The 24,225-nt window shown below is 45.1% G+C and overlaps 1 protein-coding gene and 1 pseudogene across 2 annotated transcripts; both read left to right on the top strand.

The window, feature by feature from the left end:
* The first annotated feature begins 3,654 nt into the window (after nt 1-3,654).
* LOC139361130 (zinc finger protein 669-like) lies at nt 3,655-13,997 on the top strand. 2 transcript variants are annotated; one of them, XM_071089614.1, is made up of 2 exons: nt 3,655-3,737; nt 13,049-13,997. In XM_071089614.1, exons 1-2 carry the CDS (start codon nt 3,670-3,672, stop codon nt 13,980-13,982), a joined length of 1,002 nt encoding a protein of 333 aa, XP_070945715.1. In that variant the 5' UTR covers nt 3,655-3,669; the 3' UTR covers nt 13,983-13,997. The 2 variants fall into 2 exon arrangements, 1 of the variants encoding a protein (XP_070945715.1); XR_011618670.1 differs by lacking the exon at nt 13,049-13,997 and adding an exon at nt 6,588-6,707 and having other exon boundaries at nt 3,668-3,737.
* An 8,232-nt stretch (nt 13,998-22,229) lies between these two features.
* Nucleotides 22,230-22,903, top strand: LOC139361143 (uncharacterized; annotated as a pseudogene).
* The last annotated feature ends 1,322 nt before the right edge of the window (nt 22,904-24,225 follow it).

Here is a 24,225-nt window from a genome sequence, read left to right as displayed (position 1 = left end):
GTGTACACTTATTCAATATTGGTAGTGATATCATCCTCACCTCCCTGGGTATAAGAAACAAGGTGACAGGCAAGGTGGAGACCCCCCACGTCTTGGGGAGTAATTTCCCTCCCTGGATATTAGGATCCACGGTGGACACACAGCATGTTTACGATTCTGACAGTAATATCATCTCCCCCTCTAAACATTATGAACAGTATCAAAGACGGGTGTACACCCTCTGCAATATAGGGAGGAATATCATCCTCTTCTCGCCTGGATATTAGGAACAATATCAAAGGAATGTTTATGACCCCTGCGATATTGGGAGTAATATCATCCTCTCCCAGGTGGAAATTAGGAACAGCATTACCGGGGGCGTGTACACCCCTGCGATATTGAAAGTCGTATCATCCTCTCCCCTCTTGGATCATGGGAACAACATCCCTGGGGGGTGTACACTTTCTGCGATATTGGGAGTAACATCATCTTCTGTGCCTTGGAATATTCAGGATAATATCACAGGGGGAGGGGGTGTGTACATCTTCTGCAACATTGGGAATATTATCCTCTCTACCCCTGCAAATTCGGAAAGATATCACAGAGTGGGTGTTCACCTCCTGCAATATGGGGATTAATACTGTCTTCTCCCATTCGGGATATCAGGAAGACTATCACACAGGGGTGTACAGTGTCTGCGATACTGGGAGTAATATCAGCCTCTCGGCCTTGAGATATTGAGAAGGATGTCACAGGGTGGATGTACATCCCCTGCCATATTTGGAGTAATATCAACCGCTCCCCTCCATGGATATTTGGAACAATATCCCAGGCTGGGTGTACGCCTCCTGCTCGACGGGGACTAATATCATCCTCTCCCTCCCAGGATATTAATTACAATATCACTGGGCGGCTGAACACAGCTTGCGAATTATTATCATCCTCTCCCCCACCGGATACTAGGAACAATATTGCAGAAGAGCTGTACCCTCCCTGTGATATTGGGAGTAATATAATACACACTTTCCATGAATATTAGGAGCAGTATCACCGGGTGGCTGTCCATTCATTGCTATGTTTGGAGTCATGTCATACTCTACCCCTGTTTATATTAGGATCAGTGTCACGTGGTGAGTGTACACCTACTGTGATATTAAAACTAAAATCATGCTCTCCGTCCCTGGATATTAGGAACAGCATCACAGGTAGGTGTACACCCCCTGTGGTATTAGGAGTAATAATATAATTAATTATTAAACATCAATGATCGATTTTAATAATTATCAATGATACTATTAATAGGAATCCATTTATTAATTATGGATAATTATTTTAAATATATGATTATGCATACTTAAAATTAATTATTAACATTAATCACGTTTAACAATATTATTAGTTCTTAATATTAATTATTATTTTATTACCAGCATCACTTAGTATTGATTTAAGTAACATTATTGCTGATATCATTATTTTATTTTTAACAGTGATATTACTATTAATTATTAATACTAATCTTTAACATTTTTAACCAGTATTAATTTTTACTATCTTTATTGTGATTATTAACATCGATGATTACTCTTAATTTTTCTTATATTTATTAATATTAATAATTAATAGACTTGTTCCTGATATCCGGCGGGGAGAGGATATTACTCCCAATATCGAAGAAAGTGTACACCCCTCTATGATGTTATTCCTTATAGCCAGGGGGTAGAGGGTGACATTATTGAAACTATCGCAGTGGGTGTACAACCCTTCGGTCATCTCATTCCTTATATCCTGGGTGGGAGAGGATGATACGACTCCCAACATCGCAGGGGGCATAGACCTCCCCTGTGATATTGTCTCTAACATCCAAAGGTGGAAAGGATGACATTTCTTCCGATTTCGCAGGGGGTGTACACTACCCCTGTGATATGGTTCCTAATATCCAGGAGGCGAGAGGATGATATTATTTTCAATATTGCAGGAGGTGTACACTCCCTAGTGATATTGTTCTTAATATCCACGGACGGAGAGGACTATATCACTCCCAATAGAGCAGGGGTTGTACACCCCTTCTGTGACATTGTTCCTAATAGCCAGCGGGGGAGAGGAAGATATTACCCCCAATATCACAAGGGGGTGTATACCTTATATCCTGGAAGGGAGACGATGATACTAGTGGCAATATCGCAGGGGGTGTACGCACCCACTGTGATATTGTTCCGAATATCCAGAGAAAGAGAAAATGATATGACTCCCAATATCACAGGAGGTGTACATCCTCCTGTGATATTGTTTCTTATATTCAGGGGGAGAGGATGATATTACTCTCAATATCACAGGGGTTGTACACACCTCCTGTGGTATTGTTCTTAGTATCCCGAAGGGGAGTGCATAATATTACTCTCAATATGGCAGGGGGTGTACACCTCCTTTGTAATATTGTTCTGAATATCCATGATGGGAGAGGATAGGACTCCCAATATCACAAGAAGTGTACAGCTGAGGCCGGGCGTGGTGGCTCAAGCCTATAATCCCAGCACTTTGGGAGGCCGAGATGGGCGGATCACGAGGTCAGGAGATCGAGACCATCCTGGCTAACACAGTGAAACCGCGTCTCTACTAAAAAATGCAAAAAACTAGCTGGGCGAGGTGGTGGGCGCCTGTAGTCCCAGCTACTTGGGAGGTTGAGGCAGGAGAATGGCATAAACCCGGGAGGTGGAGCTTGCAGTGAGCTGAGATCCGGCCACTGCACTCCAGCCTGGGCGACAGAGCTAGACTCCGTCTCAAAAAAAAAAAAAAAAAGTGTACAGCTGAGGATGATATTACTGCCCATATCACACGAGTTGTAAAACCACTTCAATATTTTGACTACAATCCTGAGGGGAGAGGATGATATTACTCCCAATATCAAAGAAGGCGTACACCCCCCTGTGACACTATGCCCAATATCCACGTTGGAAGATGAAGACATTACGCCCAATATCGCAGGGGATGTACACCCACCTTGGGATATTGTTCCTTATATCGAGAGGGGGAGAAGATGCTATTGCTCCCAATAACACAGGGGCTGTGGCGGTACACCCTTCCTGTGATATTGTTCTTAATATCCTAGGGAAGAGAGGAGGATACTACACCCAATATCGCAGGGTGTACACCTACCCAGTGATAATGTTCTTAATGTACTCCACCTCCCACCACCAGGGATATCAGTCCTAATATCCAGGGGAAGAGAGGATAACATTATGCCCTATATCACAGGGGAGTGTACACACCCTCTGTGATGTTGTTCCTAGTATCCAAAGGTAGAGACGATGATATTACTGGCCATATCGCAGGGGGTGTACACCCTTCTGTCATACTGTTTTTGACATTCAGTAGGGGAGAGGACAACATTAATCCCAATATCGCAGAAGGTGTACAGACCCACTGTAGACCCTAATGTACAGGGGAAAGAGAAGACTATTGCTCTCAATATCGCAGGGGCTGTAACCACCCTGCCCCCCATATATTGTTCCCAATATGCAGCAGGGTGGAGGCTCATAGTACTCCCAATATCCGAGAAGGTGCACACACACCTGTGATAGAGTTCCTAATATCCAGCGGGAAAGAGGCTGATTTTACTTTCGATATTGCAGTGGGTGTACAGCGCCCCCAAACCCGGGGTATCATTCCTAATATCCAGGCAGGAAGAAGATGACATGGCTGACAATATCGAAGTGGGTGGACACTTCTTCAGTGATATGGTTCCTCTTATCCAGGAGGTGAGTGGATATTATTCCCAATAAAGTAGGAACCGTTCAGTCACCTTGGGATTTTGTCCTTAATAACCACAAGGGAGAGGTGATATTACTACCAATATTGCAAGGGGTGTACACTCCTCCTGTGATATTGTTTCTTATATCCAGGAAAGGAGAAGATGGTATTAGTACCAATATTGAAGGGATGGACAGCCCCCATGGGATATTGTTCTAAAGATGCAGGTTGAAAGAGGATGAGATTCCCTCCAATACAACAAGGGGTGTACACCCTGCCTGTGATATGAATCCGAAAACCTAGAAGAAGAGAGAATGACGTTGCTTCCAAAAACACACTGGGTGTACACCCCCGCTGTGATATTGTTCCTGTCATCTAAAGGAAGAGATGATGATACTACTACCCCTACCGGAGAAGGTACACACCCCCCCGTGATATTGTTCCTCATAACTTGGGGGGAGAGCATGATATTACTTCCAGTATGACACTGGCTTCACACCCAGTCTGTGATATTGCTCCTAATTTCCAGTAGGTAAAGTATGATGTTCCTGCCAAGAGAGTAGTGGGTGTACAGCCACCCTGTGATATGTCTCCGAATATTCAGGGAAAAATAGGAAGACATTACCCCAAATCTCCAAAAAAGTGTACACCCATTGTGTGATATGGTTCCTAATATCGGGAGGTGCAGAGGATGGTAATGTTTCTCCCATCGCAGGCTGTGTACACATAACCTGTGAAATTGTTCCTAATATCGTGAACAAAAGAGACTGCTAATAATGAACACACATTTCAGGGGGGAATAATTATTAAGATCCACATCGTAAAGGGGAGTAATAGCGATCCTCTCTCTCCCCCTCACTGTTACAATCCACATCACAGGGGGTGAGAAACCCCCCACGATATGGGGAGTAATAGCATCCACCTCTCTCCCCCTGGCTTTATATAAGGAGGCTGGCCTTATATAAGTGCCTCCCAATGCCATCGCAGGCTTTAATGTATTCACTTAAAGTTTTTTCCTCATTTAGATCTGCCATTCCCTTAATAGGTCTAATTGCTGCCTGACATTCTGTATTAGCATTTTCATGAGCAAGCAGCTGAACGATCACTTTCTTGGCATGAGAATTGGAAATAGCCTTTTGAGCCGCATCCTGCAAACGGGCAATACAATCAGGATAAGGCTCCCTTGGACCCTGTTGAAATGTGTGAAAAGAAGGATAAGCAGTACCAGGGTCGTGAATTTTTTCCCAGGCTCTTAGGCATGTAGTTCTGAGCTGATCAACAGCCTCATCACCCATTACCATCTATTGATTTAGAGTACCCATGCCTGTCCGATTCCAAGCAATTGATCAGGTGTGATATTAACAGGACGCTGGGCTTGAGCATTTCTGCCCGATTTGTTGCTTCATCCGTCCACCAGGTTTTCAATTGGAGAAATTCAGAGGGGGACAGGGTGGATCGGGCTAATGCCTCCCAATCCATACGTATTCAACGTCTGTTATAAGCCACACATTGTAACAAGGAATGAACATAAGGGGAATTTGGCCCATATTGTCCAATTGCTTGCTTTAAGTCTTTTAATATCTTAAAAGGAAATGGCTCCCAGCATGCTTGAACAAGTTCTCTAGCCTCCTCAGCTGGTGAAATAATTACCAGAAACTGCCAAGCATTCAAATCCCCCATTTCTTGTGCCTGGCGAATGGATGCCTGGATTGTCCCTGTGCCATAATTTGTATTTGGACCCGCTGGCAGCACTCCTCTACCATAATTAACAGGTGGGCAAGCCTAGATCATTCCCTCATCCTCATTGGCTGTTGGACAAGCCTGAAGCGTCCCTTCACCATAGTTACTGGCGGGGCCTGCAACAATAGGAGCCGCAAGGCGCGGGTCTCAGGCTCCCCTTTCAAATATTCAAGAGGCTGGCCTGGGGGTGGCCATTCCAGACCTTCCCCTAAAGGCGCAGTAGGTGGCACAGTTTCTTTTATAAGTCTCTGGAGATGAACATACGTACCTTCCCGTTTCTCGCCCTTTTTTAAAGGAGACTGTCATGGTTCACTTTGCTGATAATTAGACTCCTGATTATTCAACTTTCCTATGTCATCCTGAAAATCCTCCTTCTTCTCCTCAGTGTGGAAGGGCTCCAGGGCTGTTTTAATTGCAGACCACACAGACCAAGCAGAGACGGGAATATCGCGGCCCTCTTGTTGTGCTCGTTTTAAGTCTGACCCGACCTTGTCCCAATCTTCTACATTCATGATTCCATATTCCGGGAACCAAGGAGAATACTTGTCTACCAGATGGAGCAAAGATGTGAGATTTGGGGTACTCACAATTACCCCTCCGCGGCGCAGTAACTGCTGCACAAGGCTTAAGTAATTAGCGAACTTACTCTCAGCTCGACCCACATTTTCCCGAGGTTTCCCTGGAATTCCCCGAGCGCCCTCCTTACCCTAGAGCTTGAAGTGAAAACCTACTCGGGAGTCCTTTGTCGGTCGTCCTCAGCTTTCCACGCTCTGGTGTTCCTTCACTGGATTATTTGTAGAGATTACGGGGAGCCCTGTGTTGGGCACCAGAGACAGCCTGGGCAACCGAGGAAGACCCCGCTTTCTAGCAAAAAAAAAAAAAAAAAATTAGCAAGGTGTGGTGTCGCTTGCCTGCAATCTCAGCTACTCCATGAGAAGTCAGACAAAACCTGCCACCAGAGACTGATTTTCTTCTAAAATGCTTTCTCCAAAATATTTTTAAAACAAAAGGGGGAAATTGGAAAGGAAAATATTTTGGGCCCCCCAAATCACTAAGATAAAGGGAAAAGTCAATCTGGGAATTGCTTAGGGAAAACCTGCCTCCCATTCTATTCAAAGTCATCCGCTGCTCGCTGAGAAGAATGCATATCTTATTGCCTCCTTTGGAAAGGCTCATCAGAAACTCAGAAGAATGCAACCGTTCCTCTCTCACCTGCCTGTGACCTGGAAGCCCCCTCCTGGCTTCGAGTTGACCCACTTTTGCTTCAGGTTGTACCGGATCAAACCAGTGTTCATCTTACATATGTTGATTGATGTCTCCTGTCTCCCTAAAATGTGTAAAACTGTCAGATACAGTCAGTTTCTCTTCCAAGGTTTGGCATGTTAACGTTCTTGTGTTTTGTTCTCGAACTCAACTTTCTTGTTCTCCATGCCTCCTTGCCCTTAGTTACTGTAAACAACCTTCCCCCCGTCAGTTCTAATCAATAACTCACATCTGTTCCCTTGGTTACCTGCTCTGCACCCATTTCTCCCTTCCAAACCACACGTCCCACCGTTGTAACTCACGACTCCCTTCCCCCTTCCTTATTTGGGAAAATATTCACAAATAGCCAACGGGGTCAGTGTAGATCTTGAGGTCTGGCCCCAGCCCATGCCAGAGGTAAGGATTGCATTAGGAATAAAAACCCCTGCTTTCCTTTGTTCCGTGTGCTCTTGCGATTGTGATTGATGCGAGCAGCACGCTTCCGCAGAGGTAAATTGCGTTGCTGAGAAAACTTTTGCTTAAGTGCTGGTTTCACTTTGCGTCACCGAACATTTATCTCCAACAAAACCAAGCTGTGCTCTGACCACCTTAGGCAACTGTCATCAGGACACCCTGAGGCTGTGTCATGCACAAGCATCCCCAACCTTGGCAAAATAAACTTTCTAAATACTCTTTTCCCCGAATGCTCAGGGAGACTGATTTGAATAATCATAAAACTCCGAGGCTGCACTCCAGCCTGGGCGACAGAGCAAGACTCTCTTTCAGAAATAATAAAATGAAATGAAATGAAATAAAATAAAATAAAAATCAAATCTCCGGTCTCCTGCACAGCCGACTCTGCGTGAATTACTCCTTCTCTATTGCTATTCCCCCCCCCGTCTTGAGAAACTGGCTCTGTCTAGGTAGCGGGCAAGGTGAACCCACTGGGCAGTTACAGAATTGCCATTATATTGCTTGCAATTTTATATCTTATTACGCAAAATAGCCATAATCTTGTATACAAGGTTAAATGCGAATGTGCTCCTTGCGTGGTCAGATCCCAGCGCAGGAAGGATGCACGCCCTACAAACCGCTAGGCCAAAACGGTCATTCTGGCCTCATCCAGCCTCACGTGAGATCGCAATCTCCTGTCACTCAGGGCCTGAGGGGGCGGGGCCTGAAGCCCCAGACAATCAGGGACGCTGGAGTGGGGGCCCGTCAATCGGGCGCGCCGCCGGAAAGGAGAGGGCGGCTTCCGGGATCTGGCTGGCGGGCGCTTTGTCTCGCCTTTGCCACGATAGGCTCTTCCTGTGAGTCTCCGCTGCTACTTCCTGGCTCTGGGAGGCCCGGTGCCTCTGCAGCAGCCTCGGCCACCCTGTGACCTGCGGGTGTTGGGACATCCCTAGCTGATGCCGGGACACCCGGGAAGCCGAGGAAAGGTGAGTGGACTGCGCCTGGCTTCCGGAAGTGGGGAAGAGGGCTGGGTGAAACCTGCTGGAACCAGCCATGGGCTGCGGAACCTGCGGACCGAGTCGCCGGGCTCAGCCGGGCCTCAGTCCCCTTCTGTGCAGGGCCGGGCGGCGCGGGCAGCGGGGCCCCTGCGTCCTGTCTGTACCTGCGGGCGCCACTTCCGCCGGCCGGAGCCCTCTCGGGAACCCCGTGCCTCCCCCACCCACGTAGTGCGGTGACCACGGGAGGGTGATCCGGGAGAGCCCCGACTCGGTGTGCGGGGTTCCAGCGTGGGAGGAGCTGTGGTTCATGGAGCTTCCAGTCCCACCTTTCTCCCCCTAAAATTAACCTGAGGCTTTGTTAGAACGTTAAAGGGCGTGTTTGAGCAAATGCGATTCATAAACGGGTACCGCAGTCATGGTTTGTGGTTTGGGGTCCACGGGAGGGGCGTAAATGAGAGTCTTTGATAAGGTGAATGAGGAAGCAAACCATACATATATATACACACACATATATATATATATTTTTTTTTCTTCTTTTTTTTTGAGACGGAGTCTCACCCTGTCGCCAGGCTGGAGTGCAATGATGCAGTCTCAGCTCACTGCAACCTCTGACTCCCGGGTTCAAGCGATTCTCCTGCCTCAGCCTCCTAAGTAGCTGGGCTTATAGGCGCCACCACCACGTCCAGCTAATTTTTGTATGTTTAGTAGAGACAGAGTTTCGCCATGTTGGCTAGGTTGGTTTCGAACTCCTGACCTTAATTGATCACCCTCCTCGGCCTCCTAAAGCGCCGGGATTACAGGCGTGAGCCACCTTGGCCAAAATATTTTTCTGTTTCCAAACATTTTACAGGAGAGGAAAGCGGAGAATAAATCATCTGACAGTCTACTGTAAAAAAAATCTTTGTGCCTCTCTTCTTTTCATCTTTCCTAAGTGTACATATTACCAAAATGTCTTTAGGTTGAGGTCCCCCCGTGAAAACTTGACAGGGTGTTGTGTCCTCAGCCACTCTCCTGTCTTTTCCTAGTCCTGGCATTTTAGAACTGTCTGGGGATGACCCAGGATACCCACAGTGGCCATGTCTATTGGAGGGTCTGGTGAGTATCAGCCCCCGGGGTCATCTCATCCCCAAGGACAGCCTGAGGTATGGGATAGAGTCTCTCAGGGGAGCAGCTGGATCCTCTTGGCCTTAGAGGAATCTCCTGGTATAGTTTCATCTAAAATGGTGACCCCTTAGGGTCATTAAAATTTTAGGACATTAAAATGAATGGACAATACAATGTAATGTCATGAAAGTTAGGTCATTAAAATTATTCCTCCGGCCCGAGTTTTTATTCCTCGAAGACACATTGATGGTTTGCCAATTGGATGCTGATATTGAGAGGAAAAGGCAGAAATGATTTCTGCTCTCTAGCTTGTCTCAGACTTGTGAAGAGAGAAAAACCGTCCCAAAGGACAAGGAAAACCCACCCCAGAGAGGATGTGCAACAACCTGAATATTAAAATGCACTTAAGGCACACAGGAGGACAAAGAGCAGTGCCAGTGCCTCGTAGGTGGTCATTGAGTACTTTACTGAACAGGATGGGTGTCCTAAGGGATAGAATGGCCTGCCGTGACACTTAGAAAGGTCTGCGTTGGAGTCAGCACTGCCTCTCCCTGAGTTTGTTACCTTGCAAAGGCTTGTCCGCTTATTTGAGTTTCAGGTTTTCACTGACTGTAAGATACATTTTGTCAGTACAGCTTGAAAGATAAAAATACTATTTCCAAAGAGGTAGGGTAAAATGATGTATTTCATTTACTAAAAATTCGTATTTATTTCTTCCCCAGAGTGAGTGTAGTAAGTTTTAAAGTTCTGTTCTTTTTAACGGTAATTTCAAATGGAATTGTAGGACTTAGCTTTGTAAATGCTACTGGTGAAATAAAAGTGTGTTAGATAAATTGATGATTTATAAAGATTCACCAAAATGTCAGTTTCCCTCTTGTAGCTTGGTGAAGAATTTATGACAGTGGACACATGTGTATCCTCTTATCTGGGTGTCTGAGTGTTGTTTTTTGTTTTTTGGAGATGCTGTCTTGCTCTGTAGCCTGGCTAGAGTGCAGTGGCGCCATCTCTGCTTACTGCAACCTCCGCCTCCCGAGTTCAAGTGATTCTCCTGTGTCAGCCTCCCGAGGAACTGGGATTATAGGCGCCCACCACCACACCCAGCTAATTTTCATATTTTTAGTAAACACAGGGTTTTAGGCCTGGCACGGTGGCTTATGCCTGTAATCCCAGTCCTTTGGGAGGCCAAGGTGGTTGGATCACGAGGTCAGGAGTTCCAGAGCAGCCTGACCAACATGGTGAAACCCTGTCTCTACTAAAAATACGAAAAAATTAGCTGAGCGTGGTGGCAGGCACCTGTAATCCCAGCTACTCGGGAGGCTGAGGCAAGAGAATTGCTTGAACCCGGGAGATGGAGGTTGCAGTGAGCCAAGATCTTGCCACTGCACCCCAGCCCAAGGGACAATGCGAGACTCCGTCTCAAAAACAAATAAACAAACAAACAACAAAAAGACGGGATTTTTGCCATGTTGGCCAGACTGGTCTCAACCTCCTAACCTCAGGTGATCCCCTGCCTCAGCCTCTCAAGGTGCTGGGATTACAGGCGTGAGCTACGACGCCTGGCCCACTCTATTTTCCTTTTATCCCCTAAATTTTAATATGTTTGAGTTTGTCTGTTCCTTTATCACTTTTTTCGTACATAAAAAAAATTCTGCCTAATCCTTCATTAAAAAAAAATCTTCCTGTGACTTCTGAAAGTATTCTGGTTTTATCTTTTGTATTTGAATATATAATAAGATGATTATTGTTCATGGAATAGAGAAGAATGCAATGCATTTTCCCAAGTAGATGCCAGCCTGGTTTCCCTCATATTTTAAAGTGCATGTAATTTGTTTTTCTATTCTATAGTGCCTACTCTATCATTCCTCAACTTTCCACATAGATGCTGGGTCATTAAGACTTTTTTTTTCCTTTGGTCTGCTTGCTCATCTCTTTGCTAACACTGTGCTGTCCTGAATATTTTTGCTTGAAAATCTTAGAAGTATGTTAGACAAGCCATCACTCTTTTTTTAGATGACTAAAAATGATTAGACGTTGGTCATTTTTACTGCATATGAAAGAGTAGCTTTTCTTGCCTAAAACCACCTGATTTGGGAATTTATGTGGTTTCATAGGAATAGCATCTGGAAGTGGTGACATTAATGTCATTTTAAAAAGCATGTGTCCTATTTCCTCTTATTCCTTTCTGCCTTGATATTGTGCAATAGAAATTTGAAAAATGGTTGTATTAGTATTGTTAAATATCAATTATTGGTTTTATTTACTACTCAATTAAATTTAATAAGCCTATTCTCTCTTGGTGTAATCACGTGGAATGGGTTCACTTCCACAGTTAACAAGTGACAGCACATGTAAAATATTGTCTACCAGGGAAATTCATTGAACACTTAGTGTTCAGACTGTGTTTTTGTGTCTGGTTCCCTAAGCACCACTGCAGTGACACAGAATAATAGACTTTCAGCAGAAGAAGCTTTGGAAAATATACTGCATAAGCCATTTAGATGCAGTGAGTCATTCTTATTACTTGGGTTGGTGGAATCCCTCTCAAAATGTAAGTTCCTAATACAAACAAAGATTGAACTTTGCGAGCAGGTATTTTTAAGAATAAGTAGTCTCAGGACTGATAATATTAACTCACTTATGCACATCAGGTAGGACTTTAGTATGACAGATACTAGAAATGTACAAAGTGAAGTTAAAAGGTAACTCCTAGCAGCATATCGTAATCTCACTCCCTGGATTCTCTAATGAGATGGGTGTTTCTACTTTGCTGTTGCCTTTTTGAAGAGTTCAATTCTAGCATTAGTACTGCTGTGTGGGAGGGAGTATGTGTGAACAGAGTAAGAGTTGTGACAATCAAGTCATAGAATAAATGCTTGGAAATTTTAGAATCATGTAAACAGCTTATGAATTGAGTATACATTCCCAGTGCTCTCAGTCTCACCCATCCTTCTATCCACATATGTGGAATGTTCCAGGACTCTGTGGCTTTTGAGGATGTGGCTGTGAACTTTACCCAGCAGGAATGGGCTTTGCTAGATTCTTCTCAGAAGAATCTCTACAGAGAAGTGATGCAGGAAACCTGCAGGAACCTGGCTTCTGTAGCTAAGAATGACAACACATTTCACTTAATTACAGAAGTATTTCCCTATCATCAGTGCTATTTGTGATTTGGAATGGGGCAAGGGAATGATTTGGTGAATAAATCAGGCATGGGCACTGTGTACAATGAACATGAAATCTAGTAATGTTTCTATAGTTTGAAATAATTCATGATAATTTTGTGCATCTGCATTTTAGGAAAAAACGGAAAGACCAGAATATTGAAGATCACTTCAAAAAACGGGAAAGATAGAAGATAATTTGCACCGAGAAGAGGAAATAAAGTCCTCTGAAGGAAACTTAGCATGTCATGAATTTAAAAACAAGCAATCAAAGCAAATAAGAGTCACTTGAAATTCATTTCCTTTTAGAAAAATTTCACCCAAAATGTAACATACATCAGTGTAGCAGTCAGTGTTTGGAAAACAGTTTACTTGAAAATAGTACTACAAAATTGTATATATGAATGTTACTATTTTGGTCATAGCCATGTAGGTGGTAGCTGTGTTTTCAGTAGTAGCCCATTTACTTTCAAATAATTCAGTCATGGCACAAAAACAAAAACAAAACAAAACAAAAATGCATTTTCCCTAGTATTGGTAGCAGTGTAAGTCGAAGACCTATGAATGAGTAGAAGGTTATTAAACCAACCAATAGTAATGTGCTTGTCATTTTTTTTACAGAAATCATATGGTACAGAGACTGTGTGAAAGCAAAGAAGGTAGTCAGTATGGACAAGCTGTCAGCCACATTCCAAATCTTGATCTGAATGAGAACATTTCTACTGGATTAAAACAATGTGAATGCAGTATTTGTGGAAAAGTCTTTGTATATCATTCCCTCCTTAATAGGCACATCCTAGCTCACTCAGGATACAAATCATATGGAGAGAAGCAATATAAATGTGAACAGTGTGGGAAACTCTTTGTTTCTGTTCCAGGTGTTAGAAGACACAGGATAATGCACAGTGGAAATCCAGCTTATAAATGTACGATATGTGGGAAAGCTTTTCATTTTCTCAATTCAGTTGAAAGACATCAGAGAACTCACACAGGAGAAAAACCCTATAAATGTAAACAATGTGGTAAAGCGTTCACTGTTTCCGGTTCTTGTCTAATACATGGACGAACTCACACTGGAGAGAAACCCTACGAATGTAAGGAATGTGGGAAAACACTCAGATTTTCTTGTTTTAAGATGCATGAAAGGACTCACACTGGAGAGAGATGTACCAAATGTGATAAAGCCTTCAGCTGTTCCACTTCCCTTCATGACCATGGAAGCATTCATACTGGAGAGAGACCCTGTGAATGTAAACAATGTGGCAAAGCCTTTAGTTGTTTGAGTTCCCTTTGTAACCATAGAAGTACTCATACTGGAGAGAAACCCTATGAATGTAAACAATGTGACCAAGCCTTCAGTCGCCTCAGTTCCCTTCACCTCCACGAAAGAATTCATACTGGAGAAAAACCCTATGAATGTGAGAGATGCGGTAAAGCCTACACTCGTTCCAGTTACCTTATGCGCCACCAAAGAAGTCATGATATAGAGGTTGGGCGTAGTGACTCAGCCTATAATCCCAGCACTTTGGGAGGCCAAGGTGTGTGTATTACTTGAGCCCAGGAGTTCATAACCAGCCTGGATTAAAACAATGTGAAACAATCTGGGCATCGTGATGAAACCCTGTCTCTACAAAAAATAAAATAAAGCCGGGCCCGGTGGCTCATGCCAGCTACTCGGGAGGCTGAGGCAGGAGAATGGCGTGAACCTGGGAGGCGGAGCTTGCAGTGAGCCGAGATCGCAGCACTGCACTCCAGCTTGGGCGACAGAAGCAGACTCCGTCTCAAAACAAAAACAAAGAAAATAATTAGCTGGGCATGGTGGCACATTTCAGTTGTCTTAGTTCTTTTTCAAGGACATAAAAGGCCACAGGGACTTGGGGGGAAGCCCTGTGCATGTGGATCACGAGGTCAGGAGATCGAGACCATCCTGGCCAACATGGTGAAACCTCGTCTCTACTAAAAATACAAAAATAGCTGGGTGTGGTAGCATATGCTTGTAATCCCAGCTACTCAGGAGGCTGAGGCAGGAGAATCACTTGAACCCAGGAGGCGGAGATTGCAGGGAGCTGAGATTGTGCCACTGCACTCCAGCCTGGCGACAGAGTGAGACTCCATCTCAAAAATAAATAAATAAATAAATAAAGCCCCTTGAATGTAAGAAATGTGGTAAAACATTTACTCTTTCCCATTCCCTCATAAACATGAAAGAGCTCACACTGCAGAGAAACCTTAAGAATGTAGGAAATGTGGTCAAGCCTTCAGATTTTCCTGAAGATTTGGGAGGGGTCAGAGTGGAGAAAAGGTTTTGAATTTAAATTTATGGTAAGGCCTTCGGTTGTATTAGTTCCATTTGAAGACATCAGCTCATTCCTGAGAAAAACCCTATGAATGTCCAGAATGTTTGAGTGTTTCATTTCTCTCATACCCACTCAAGGACATATGAAAATGCACGCTGTAGCTGGCTAGACCTTGTAAATACAAGAACGTACACAGGATTAAAACTCTAATAGTTTAGAAACTGCAAGAATATTTTCAGTTTTAACATTTACTTGAAAAGCCGTGTGAAAACTCCCACGGGAAAGAAGTTCTATAAGTGAAGCTTTTCTAATTTGGAAAGCCTGATGCAAATTAATTATCGTGCAGTGCTTGAAAAAAATCTATGAAATGTTACACAAGTTACAAGTATATTGTTTTTATCAGTGGCCCATTCTTAAAGAGTCTTGAGTATGCATTTCACCTTATTTTGCGGGGAAACCTTGAGGTGAGAGTTCTGTAAATGTTCTTTAAGCAGTAGTACTTGAATTTCATAGATGATATTTTCTTCAGTTTGTTGGTAGAATTTTTGTCTATTCATTTGATAATGTGCTGGATTCATGGTTGAATTTGGATGTTTTTCTAATATGTAGGTAAGTTTAATTTTTTTATTTCATTATTATTTCTTTTTGAGATGGAGCCTCACTCTGTTGCCCAGGCTAGAGTGCAGTGGTTCGATCTCGGCTCACTGCAACCTCCGCCCCCTGGGTTTAAGCGATTCTCCTGCCTTAGCCTTCTGAGTAGCTGGGACTACAGGTGAACGCCACTACATCCAGCTAATTCTTTGTATTTTTAGTAGAGACAGGGTTTCACCATGTTGGCTAGGCTGGTCTTGAACTCCTGACCTCATGATTTGCCCGCCTCGGCCTCCCAAAGTGCTGGGATTACAGGCATGAGCCACTGCGCCCGGTCAGGTAAGTTTCATTTGTATGTATTGTCCTGTGATTAATGGACCAGTGAATAATGATTGTGAATTCTTGGGATTGTCTTACTAGCCTCATTTGGCAAATTTTGATTATCCCTTGTCCATTATACACATCCCACCTATTTTTATTAAATGAAAAACTACTCTTGATGTAAAGATATTTATTTTTTGCTAATAATGAGTTGGTATTAATTCCTAAGTACATACAGTTTACCCAGGAGACGGAGCTTGCAGTACGAGATCACACACTGCACTCCAGCAAGGGTGACAGAGCGAGATTCTGTGTCCAAAAAAAAAAAAAAAAGGAATATCCTCACTTTTTAAATGCTATACCACTCTCTACGCTCAAGTTAATCCCTGTTTGGGCCTGTGAGAGCTTACACCATCCTCCTGTATGTAATTAATAACTGATATCTGGCTTATCTGTTTAGTAATAGATGTTATATGTTTAACGGTGCCAGTAAACGTAGGGTGCTAATTCCTTCCTCACCAGTGGGGTGCATGAGACGCTATTGAAACAATTGGCAACACGAATGGAATGGACCAGCCCTCATGCAGGACACCAGCTCAACTTGACCTACCTGCTGTGGGCTGACTGTTCCGTAACACATCAGCAGTCACCTGGGTCAGAACCGTGAGCTGACGATGGGCCTTCCCTTTGGTCTGCAGTGTTTTGTGGTCTTCAGGTGTTGTCATCTCCCACACTAAAATGCTCTCATCTCCTAGACATCAATGTTTAACTGCACCCCAGCATGACCTTTGGCCTATGCTTAGCAGGCAGTTTTGAGGCCCTGGCTTATGAATGCACAAAAGCACAGCACGTAAGCCAACACATAAGTCCTAATTAGCAAGAATCAGGCTGTATGTCTGTAGTCCCTGCATCTGCTCTGGTCACCATCTCTGTGTGCTTAGGGCAGCCATGTGAACATTATTAATTATTTTACACTCCAAGACAATAGTTATTATGTAAGCAGAAGTAGTGGCCTTGTTTGTTTCTTGTGCTGCTGCTCCCCTTGCTGCTGTACCATACACCCTCCTGATGAGATGTACATCTATGGTGCCTCATGGTTCAGGCACTGCTGAGTAAAGAAAATGGGAAGAAATAGTTTGATATTAGCCCCTACCGAAGCATATGAAGAAGCGTCTCAGCTGCTTTCATTGAAAAATTCCTGACCAGTGTGTGGGCTTTTCTTATCACTGCTGCTTATCAGCATGTCAAAAGTCTCATCTTCGGACTGCAAGTCTTGATGGCCTTAGTTATAGCGGCCTTACTGCATATGGAGCTAACCCCAGGAAGATGGAGTGACACTCTCTGGAGGATTAGGTGGTCTCCTCCAATGTGGGTTGATGGGCTTCTGAAGTCTTTCCTTTAACCATGCAGAGAGTCTACACTGCCAGTGATCATGTGCCACAACTCTATAGATGTAGAAATTCAAAATATTCTGAAATAGTTTCCATTGAAAGGAAATAGAAAAGCGGTCTGGTGCCACGCTCCAGTTAAGAGAACTAGTAAATGGCTCACAAGAACACTCTGTCGCTACTGTCTGTGCCTCTGTCACAGCAAATATCCTGATCCTTCAGTTTTAAGGGTGCAGGGCCATTTTCTTCCCTTTCTTACTGGTAGTTCTCAAGATAACTGTATGGTATGCTGGGAAGGCAATATCCTGATAATCAAGTGACATTGGTCAGAACAGCCCAGCCTCTGTTATAGGCCCTGCTCGAAACGGAATTGCCTTTAACGCTTGTGTCCAGCAAACCACATCCTGGGAGAAAACCCAATGTGGGCTTCTTTCTGGGGTCCCTCAGTTGTAGTGCAAGTGAAGCATTTATAGTCAAAACTGCATCCATCTGCTCTGGATAGCCTTCCTGATCTTGTGGTAGTGGTTCATATTGAATCCTAGACTTCTGTTGTCTTTTGTTTGCTATTTGTAAGTAATAAATTCACTTCATGGAATTTATCTATGAATGTATTTGGCCTCATTGTACTCAGAAAAGTTGGTAGCCATTGCACAGTGAACCCGCTTCATAATTGGTGAAAACACCTATGGCCCCCTTGTGCACAGCAAGGAGGTTCATTCAGCCAAACATAGACTTCATGTTTGTAAAACCCTGTAGCACAATTATTACCATGTGGGAGGCCTTTAACAATGGTGATGCTGATTTGAAAAACTCTGAAGGAAGAAATTTACCCAAATGGGTTGGGTACATGGGAGTTCCTCCTAATTCCAAGAAACCCTTACTCCCCTCCACCTAAAAAGAGTGGAGAGGCTGGGTGTGGTGGCTCAGGCCCGTAATCCGAGCACTTTGGGAGGCCGAGGTGGGCAAATCACAAGGTCAGGGGTTCAAGACCAGCCTGACTAACATGAGGAAGGGCCATCTCTACTAAAAATACAAAAATTAGCCACCAAAGTTGGGAAGCCTCCGTGTCTGAAATTCACAGGTGGCTCAAATAAGAATTATACCTCGGGATACCCCAAAGTTTAGATATGGTATCCTCTATGATATTATGAGGAATTACTGTACATAAATCAGGTTGTCTTCCTTTAACTCTGAAAATCATATTATCTTGCCTAAATTCTCCATAACGCATTGCTCCGCAGTATCCTATAATGGACATGGCTTTTCTGACCAATGAGCACTAAAATTAAGTGTGTGAGACTCACCTATGTTCTTATCAAAATGGAAATCCCTGAATCCCACCAGTTAGAATAACATGACAGAATATCAGATTTATGGAATATATAAGTTTTCTGTAAGGTTATTAGGTATTGATTCCATTTTATTAATAGATATCAATATATATAGATTACCTATTTCTCCTGTGTTTTAGTATTAATAGATTGTGTCTTTTAATTCATCCAGTTGGTCTAAGTTACCAAGTTTGTGGGTTATGGAGATTGTAATATTCTTTATGATTTTATCATCCATGGGCTCTCTAATATAAAGGCTTCTTTTAATTCTTAAAGTATTAGGTTGGTGCAAAAGTAATTATGGTTTTGGACCATGAATTTTAAATTTGTATAACTAGGCTGCAACACATCTTTATTAATCAAAATAGAACCCATTACAATGGGCTGGGCACAGTGGCTCACGCCTGTAATCCCAGCACTTTGGGAGGCTGAGGCAGGCGGATCAGGAGGTCAGGAGTTTGAGACCAGCCTGACCAACATGGTGAAATCCCGTCTCTACTAAAAAGACAAAAAGTAGCCGGGAGTGGTGGCATGTGTCTGTAATCCCAGCTACTCAAGAGGCTGAGGCAGGAGAATCTCTTGAACCCAGGAGGCAGAGGTTGCGGTGAGCCGAGATTGCACCTTTGCACTCTGGCCTGGGTGACAGAGTGAGACTCTGTGGAAAAAAAAAAAAAAAAAAAAAAAAAGGAAAAAGAAAAGAAACCATTACAATGAATACATTTTTGCCAATGAGAAATAAACTTGTTTATTCTGTGCTTTCAAGGTTGGATGAACTCTTGAAAAGCATTTTCTGCATCCTGCTGGTTGTGTACTTGTTTTCCCTGCAAAAAGTTGTCAAGATGCTTAAAGAAGTGGTAGTTGGTTGGCGGTAGTGGGAGTAGTATCATCATCTCTTCCTTTAGATGACAGGAACAATATCACAGGGTGGGTGTACACCCTGTGTGTTTTTGGAAGCAATGTCATTCTCTCTTCTTTTAGGTTTTAGGATTCATATCACAGGCGGGGTATACACCCCTTGTTATATTGGATGGAATCTCATTTTCTTTCAACCAGTATCTTTAGAACAATATCCCATGGCAGCTGTCCATCCCTTCAATATTGGTACTAACACCATCTTCTCCTTTCCTGGATATAAGAAACAGTATCACAGGAGGGGTGTACACCCCTTGCAATACTGGTAGTAATATCACCTCTCCCCTGTGGTTATTAAGGACAAAATCCCAAGGTGGCTGTATGGTTCCTACTTTATTGGGAGTAGTATTATCCACTCACCCCCTGAATAAGAGGAACCATATCACTGAAGAAGTGTCCACCCACTTCGATATTGTCAGCCATGTCATCTTCTTCCCGCCTGGATATTAGGAACGATATCCTAGGGTTGGGGGCTGTGTACACCCACTGCGATATCGAAAGTAAAATCAGCCTCTTTCACGCTGGATATTAGGAACTCTATCACAGGTGTGTGTGCACCTTCTCGGATATTGGGAGTACTATGAGCCTCCACCCCGCTGCAGATTAGGAACAATATACAGGGGGCAGGGTGGTTACAGCCCCTGCGATATTGAGAGCAATAGTCTTCTCTTTCCCCTGTACATTAGGGTCTACATCACAGGGGTCTGTACACCTTCTGTGATATTAGGATTAATGTTGTCCTCTCCCCTACTGAATGTCAAAAACAGTATCACAGAAGGGTGTACACCCCCTGCGATATGGCCAGCAATATCATCGTCTCTACCTTTGGATACTAGGAACATCACAGAGGGTGTGTACACTCCCCTGTGATATAGGGCATAATGTTATCCTCTCTTCCCCTGGATATTAGGACCGATATCCCTGGTGGTGGGAGGTGGAGTACATTAAGAACAATATCACTGGGTGGGTGTACACCCCCTGCGATACTGGGTGTAGTATCATCCTCGCTTCCCTAGGATATTAAGAACAATATCACAGGAGGGGTGTACCGCCACAGCCCCTGCGTTATTGGAAGCAATAGCATCTTCTCCCCCTCTCAATATAAGGAACAATATCCCAGGATGGGTGTACATCCCCTGCGATATTGGGCGTAATGTCTTCGTCTTCCAACGTGGATATTGGGTGTAGTGTCACAGGGGGGTGTACGCCTTCTTCGATATTGGGAGCAATATCACCCTCTCCCCTCAGGATTGTAGACAAAATATCAAAGGAGTTTTACAACACATGCGATATGAGCAGTAATGTCATCCTCTCCCCACCTAGACGTTAGGAACTGTATCACAGGCTACTGTACACTTCTTGCGATATTGGGAGTCATATCATCCTCTCCCATCATGGATATTAAGAACAATATTACAAAGGAGGTGTACACCCCCTGCCATATTGAGAGAAATATGTTGCTCTCCCTTTCGGGATATTAGGAACAATATCGCAGGAGGTGTGTATAACCACTGCGATATTGGGAGTAATATCATCCTCTCTCCCTGAATATAAGAAACAATATCACAGGAGGATGTACACACCCTGTGATATTGGGAGTCACATCATTTTCTCTCCCTCTGGATATTCGGAACAATATCACAGTGGATATGTACATCCCCTGCGATATTGCCACGAGTATCATCATCTCCCTCCCAGGATATAGGGAACAATATCACAAGGGGGTGTGCATCCCCTGCAATACTGGGAGTAATATCTTCCTCTCCCCCACTGGCTATTAGGAGCAATGTCACAGAAGGGGTGTACACTCCCTGCTCTATTGGGAGTGATATCTTCCTCTACTTCCCTGGATATTAGGAACAATGTCACTAGGGAGTGTACACCTCCTGCAATATTGAGACTAATATCATCCTCTCGCCCCCTGGATGTTAGGAACCATATTGCAGGGGTGGTGTACATCCCCTGCGAAATCGGAAGAAATATCATCCTCTCCACCTTTGGAACACTTTTTAACATAGCTTCGTATGTGGGGAGGACTCGAGTGATTAATCGAATGTTTCATCAGGTGCGGTTCTTCTGTTTCCCAGTTTTGACACAACATTTGGTGAAATTTCCAGGGACTCCTTTGGTCAGGTTCACGGTTTCACTGTGTCACTTTCTAATGCAGTATTCTTTGGGAGTCTTTCAAATTAAGTGCCATCATTTAAAAATAAGTTTTCTAATATGCAGTTTCAGGTGAATTCTTTACCTTTGTGTCTCAGGCAGTGGTTCCCCACCTGTGAGTAGTCAGAAAGGTTCACGCAGTTTTCCAGGGCGACCTTTGCATTTACTGGAACTATTAAGAGCTCATTCCTGCTTCGGCCGTGATTGACACACAGTGCACGTGAGGCCGTGTGTGGCTTAGTGTCTTCTGCAGGCTTAGAGGTCACTTTCTGTTCTTCCCCAAGCCTACTCTGCTGTGCCGAGTGTCCACTGCGGGCGACGGTCACACTGTCTGGCACATGCCACTGATGCCACAGGGCAGGCTCCATGTTTTGGAGCCTGCAGAATGGCAGAGTCCGGCCTCCTCGCCGCCCTTCAGGGGGAGCAAAAAGCGCAAGCCTGTTATCAGAGCTGTGCTAGCCCAGAAAGCCTCCGAACAGGTTTAATTTAGGAATCAGCTCCTACCAACTGCCCATGTTTAGGATGTGTTTGAGTTTTTGTGATTTTTCCTGCACTGAAGCTACTGGGCTGGCTCTGAGTCACTGTCATGTGACTTCAGGTTGCCCCGACGGGAAGCGGAGGGGGAGGAGGGCCGCACAGAGGCTTGCGGCCGTGATAATGAAGGGCTTGTTGCCTCTTGGGACAGCGAGTTCAAACTCTTTGTAATTGTCAGCGTAAAGAGTGACCCGCTGAGGACATGGCTGTAATTCAGGGTGGCATGGTGGATTGTCATCCTTGATATCAGTTACCTGCCTCTAAAATGACGGTACCCGTAGTGCGGCTCCAGGAGGGCAGCTCCTGCCAAACACACGTGCTCCTGGGCCCGCGCCTGAAGCCACGGTCATGCTGCCAGCCAGGCCTGCAGCTGTGGGTGCAGCGGGGTCTTCATGGCACTGAGCGCCTCCCTCGTTTGCTTGTGGGGCCCAGCCCTCCGTCCCTCCCTGTCCCCAGTGCGGCTTCTCCCAGGGTTCTCCCAGCCCCGTGCACACCTCCGTCTTCACAGCTTCCCTAGTTTTCTCGTGGGCGGCCCAGGTGGGCGCCTGGGCAGGGATCGTGTGTTAGTCGAGTTCTTTCCAGCCTTCCCTGGCTAGTGGCTCAACAGGTCCCTTCAGATGAGTCAGCCAGCTGTGTGCCCGCGTGTTCAGGATACTTGTCAGGGTCCTTCCTCAGAGCAAGACCGACACTCACCTCCTTCATAGGACTTTGGAGCCCACCCTGGAGAGACGCCAGCCACATCCAGAGGGGCTGCCCGGGTCCCCGTTGGCTGGTGGGAGTGACTTCTGAGCCACTCGAGGCCCCACTTTGTGTTCCTACACCCCACAAAGTCACTTAAAGCGCCATGTTCTGGTGCCGTGTGCCTCTCGAGTGTGGCACACAAGCCTGGACGGGGATCTGAGCGGGCGCTGCCTTCCTCAGGCTGCGCTTGTGTTTTAGGGCCCCAGGAACACTCGTGGCTGTGATTCTAGCCACTGTCTCGGCTTCCCTAGAGGGTGTCACCCGCAGCCTGAGGGCAACATCGGCAGCCACCAAGGAGCGAGCAGGTCCGACGTTGGTCTCACTCAGTCCTTCTCGACTTTGGTGACAGAGGAGACAGCAAAACTTCAGCTGGGAGCCCCAGGCCTTCTCTGCTTGGGGCCCTGGGACTGAGATAACACAGATCCTGCCATCCACGTGCTGGGGACCCCGCTGTGCGGCTCCTTCCTCTGGTCAGGGGCCGCTCCCTTGGGCTGGGCAGCTCCGGGTCCTCGCACTCAGGGGCTCAGGGCAGGTCCTGGATGCAGAGAGAAGGAGAAGGGCGGCGGTTTGAGCCCAACTGTGTTGGCTTCATCTTCTGCCTCTTGTCGCTAAATACATTTGCAAAGTTGTCCAGATGAAAACTCAGAAGGGATTTTTAATGACTGGAATCTGTGAATTCCATGGAAGCCAAGTTTCTCCACCTCTTTCACCCATCTCACTTCTCCCCGTTGAGGCTGATTTTGGCAGCGATCATAGAGGCAGGGACGCAAGGGATGGTGGCCAGCCCTTGGCCCTGTGTCCCTCCTCTCCTTCCCTCAGCGCCACAGCATTTCGGTGTCATCCCCTTCCCTGCATGTGTCCTCTTGAAAACCAAGTGCGGCTGGAGGGAGATGCCTGTGCCCACTCCTGTGACCTTCCCGGCCAGCCTGGCTGCAGCGGCCTCTCGGCAGGCATCTTTGTGGTGCTGCCTCCGTGCCCCTCCCATCACCTGAGGCTCGTGCTCCTGAATCTTCACGCGTGTGCTCTGTGCAGCCACCTCACGGGCTCCCTGGGAATGGAGACAGTGTCTCACGCCGGTCAGAATGCTCTTCTCTGTCCACTGAATAGTCCAACACAGAATCATTCCTCTGCGATTATTTACGCTTTGTTATGTAGAACTGGAATAAAGAAAAAGTGAATTTAGACATTACAGCCATCAGGTTGAAGCTTAGTAATTGCATTAGGGAATTAAATGGAAGCATTTGAGCTTCTCGAGTTCTAATTCCACATCTTCGTATCCCCATCACCCCATACCCAGTGTCTAACAGAGCTCTTGGTCTAGGAGTTTCTTGATAAATGCTTACTGAATTGAACTGGACTGAGCTTAACATTCCCACCCAGAGTTAGAAGCCAGTCCCTGAACAAATTGCATTTAGAACATGAGTTTGACGTTACTGTGGTAAGGGGTATCCTACACGTCATAATTCCTAGTCAATATCGGGTATTTAGTCAAATAGACTCAAGTATAGAGAAGCATAGGC

The sequence above is a fragment of the Macaca nemestrina genome (genome assembly GCF_043159975.1).
Source record: "Macaca nemestrina isolate mMacNem1 chromosome 11 unlocalized genomic scaffold, mMacNem.hap1 SUPER_11_unloc_1, whole genome shotgun sequence".
Taxonomy (NCBI): Eukaryota; Metazoa; Chordata; class Mammalia; order Primates; family Cercopithecidae; genus Macaca; species Macaca nemestrina.
The sequence above is the reverse complement of the archived record's forward strand: the minus strand, read 5'-3'. Positions and strand labels throughout refer to the sequence as shown.

Excerpts from the sequence above, each read along its gene's own strand:
- LOC139361130 (XM_071089614.1), top strand. The coding sequence starts at position 3,670 with ATGACATGGCTGACAATATCGAAGTGGGTGGACACTTCTTCAGTGATA. Across the intron at positions 3,738-13,048 it reads TGGTTCCTCTTATCCAGGAG|AAATCATATGGTACAGAGAC; the intron begins GTGAGTGGATAT and ends TTTTTTTTACAG.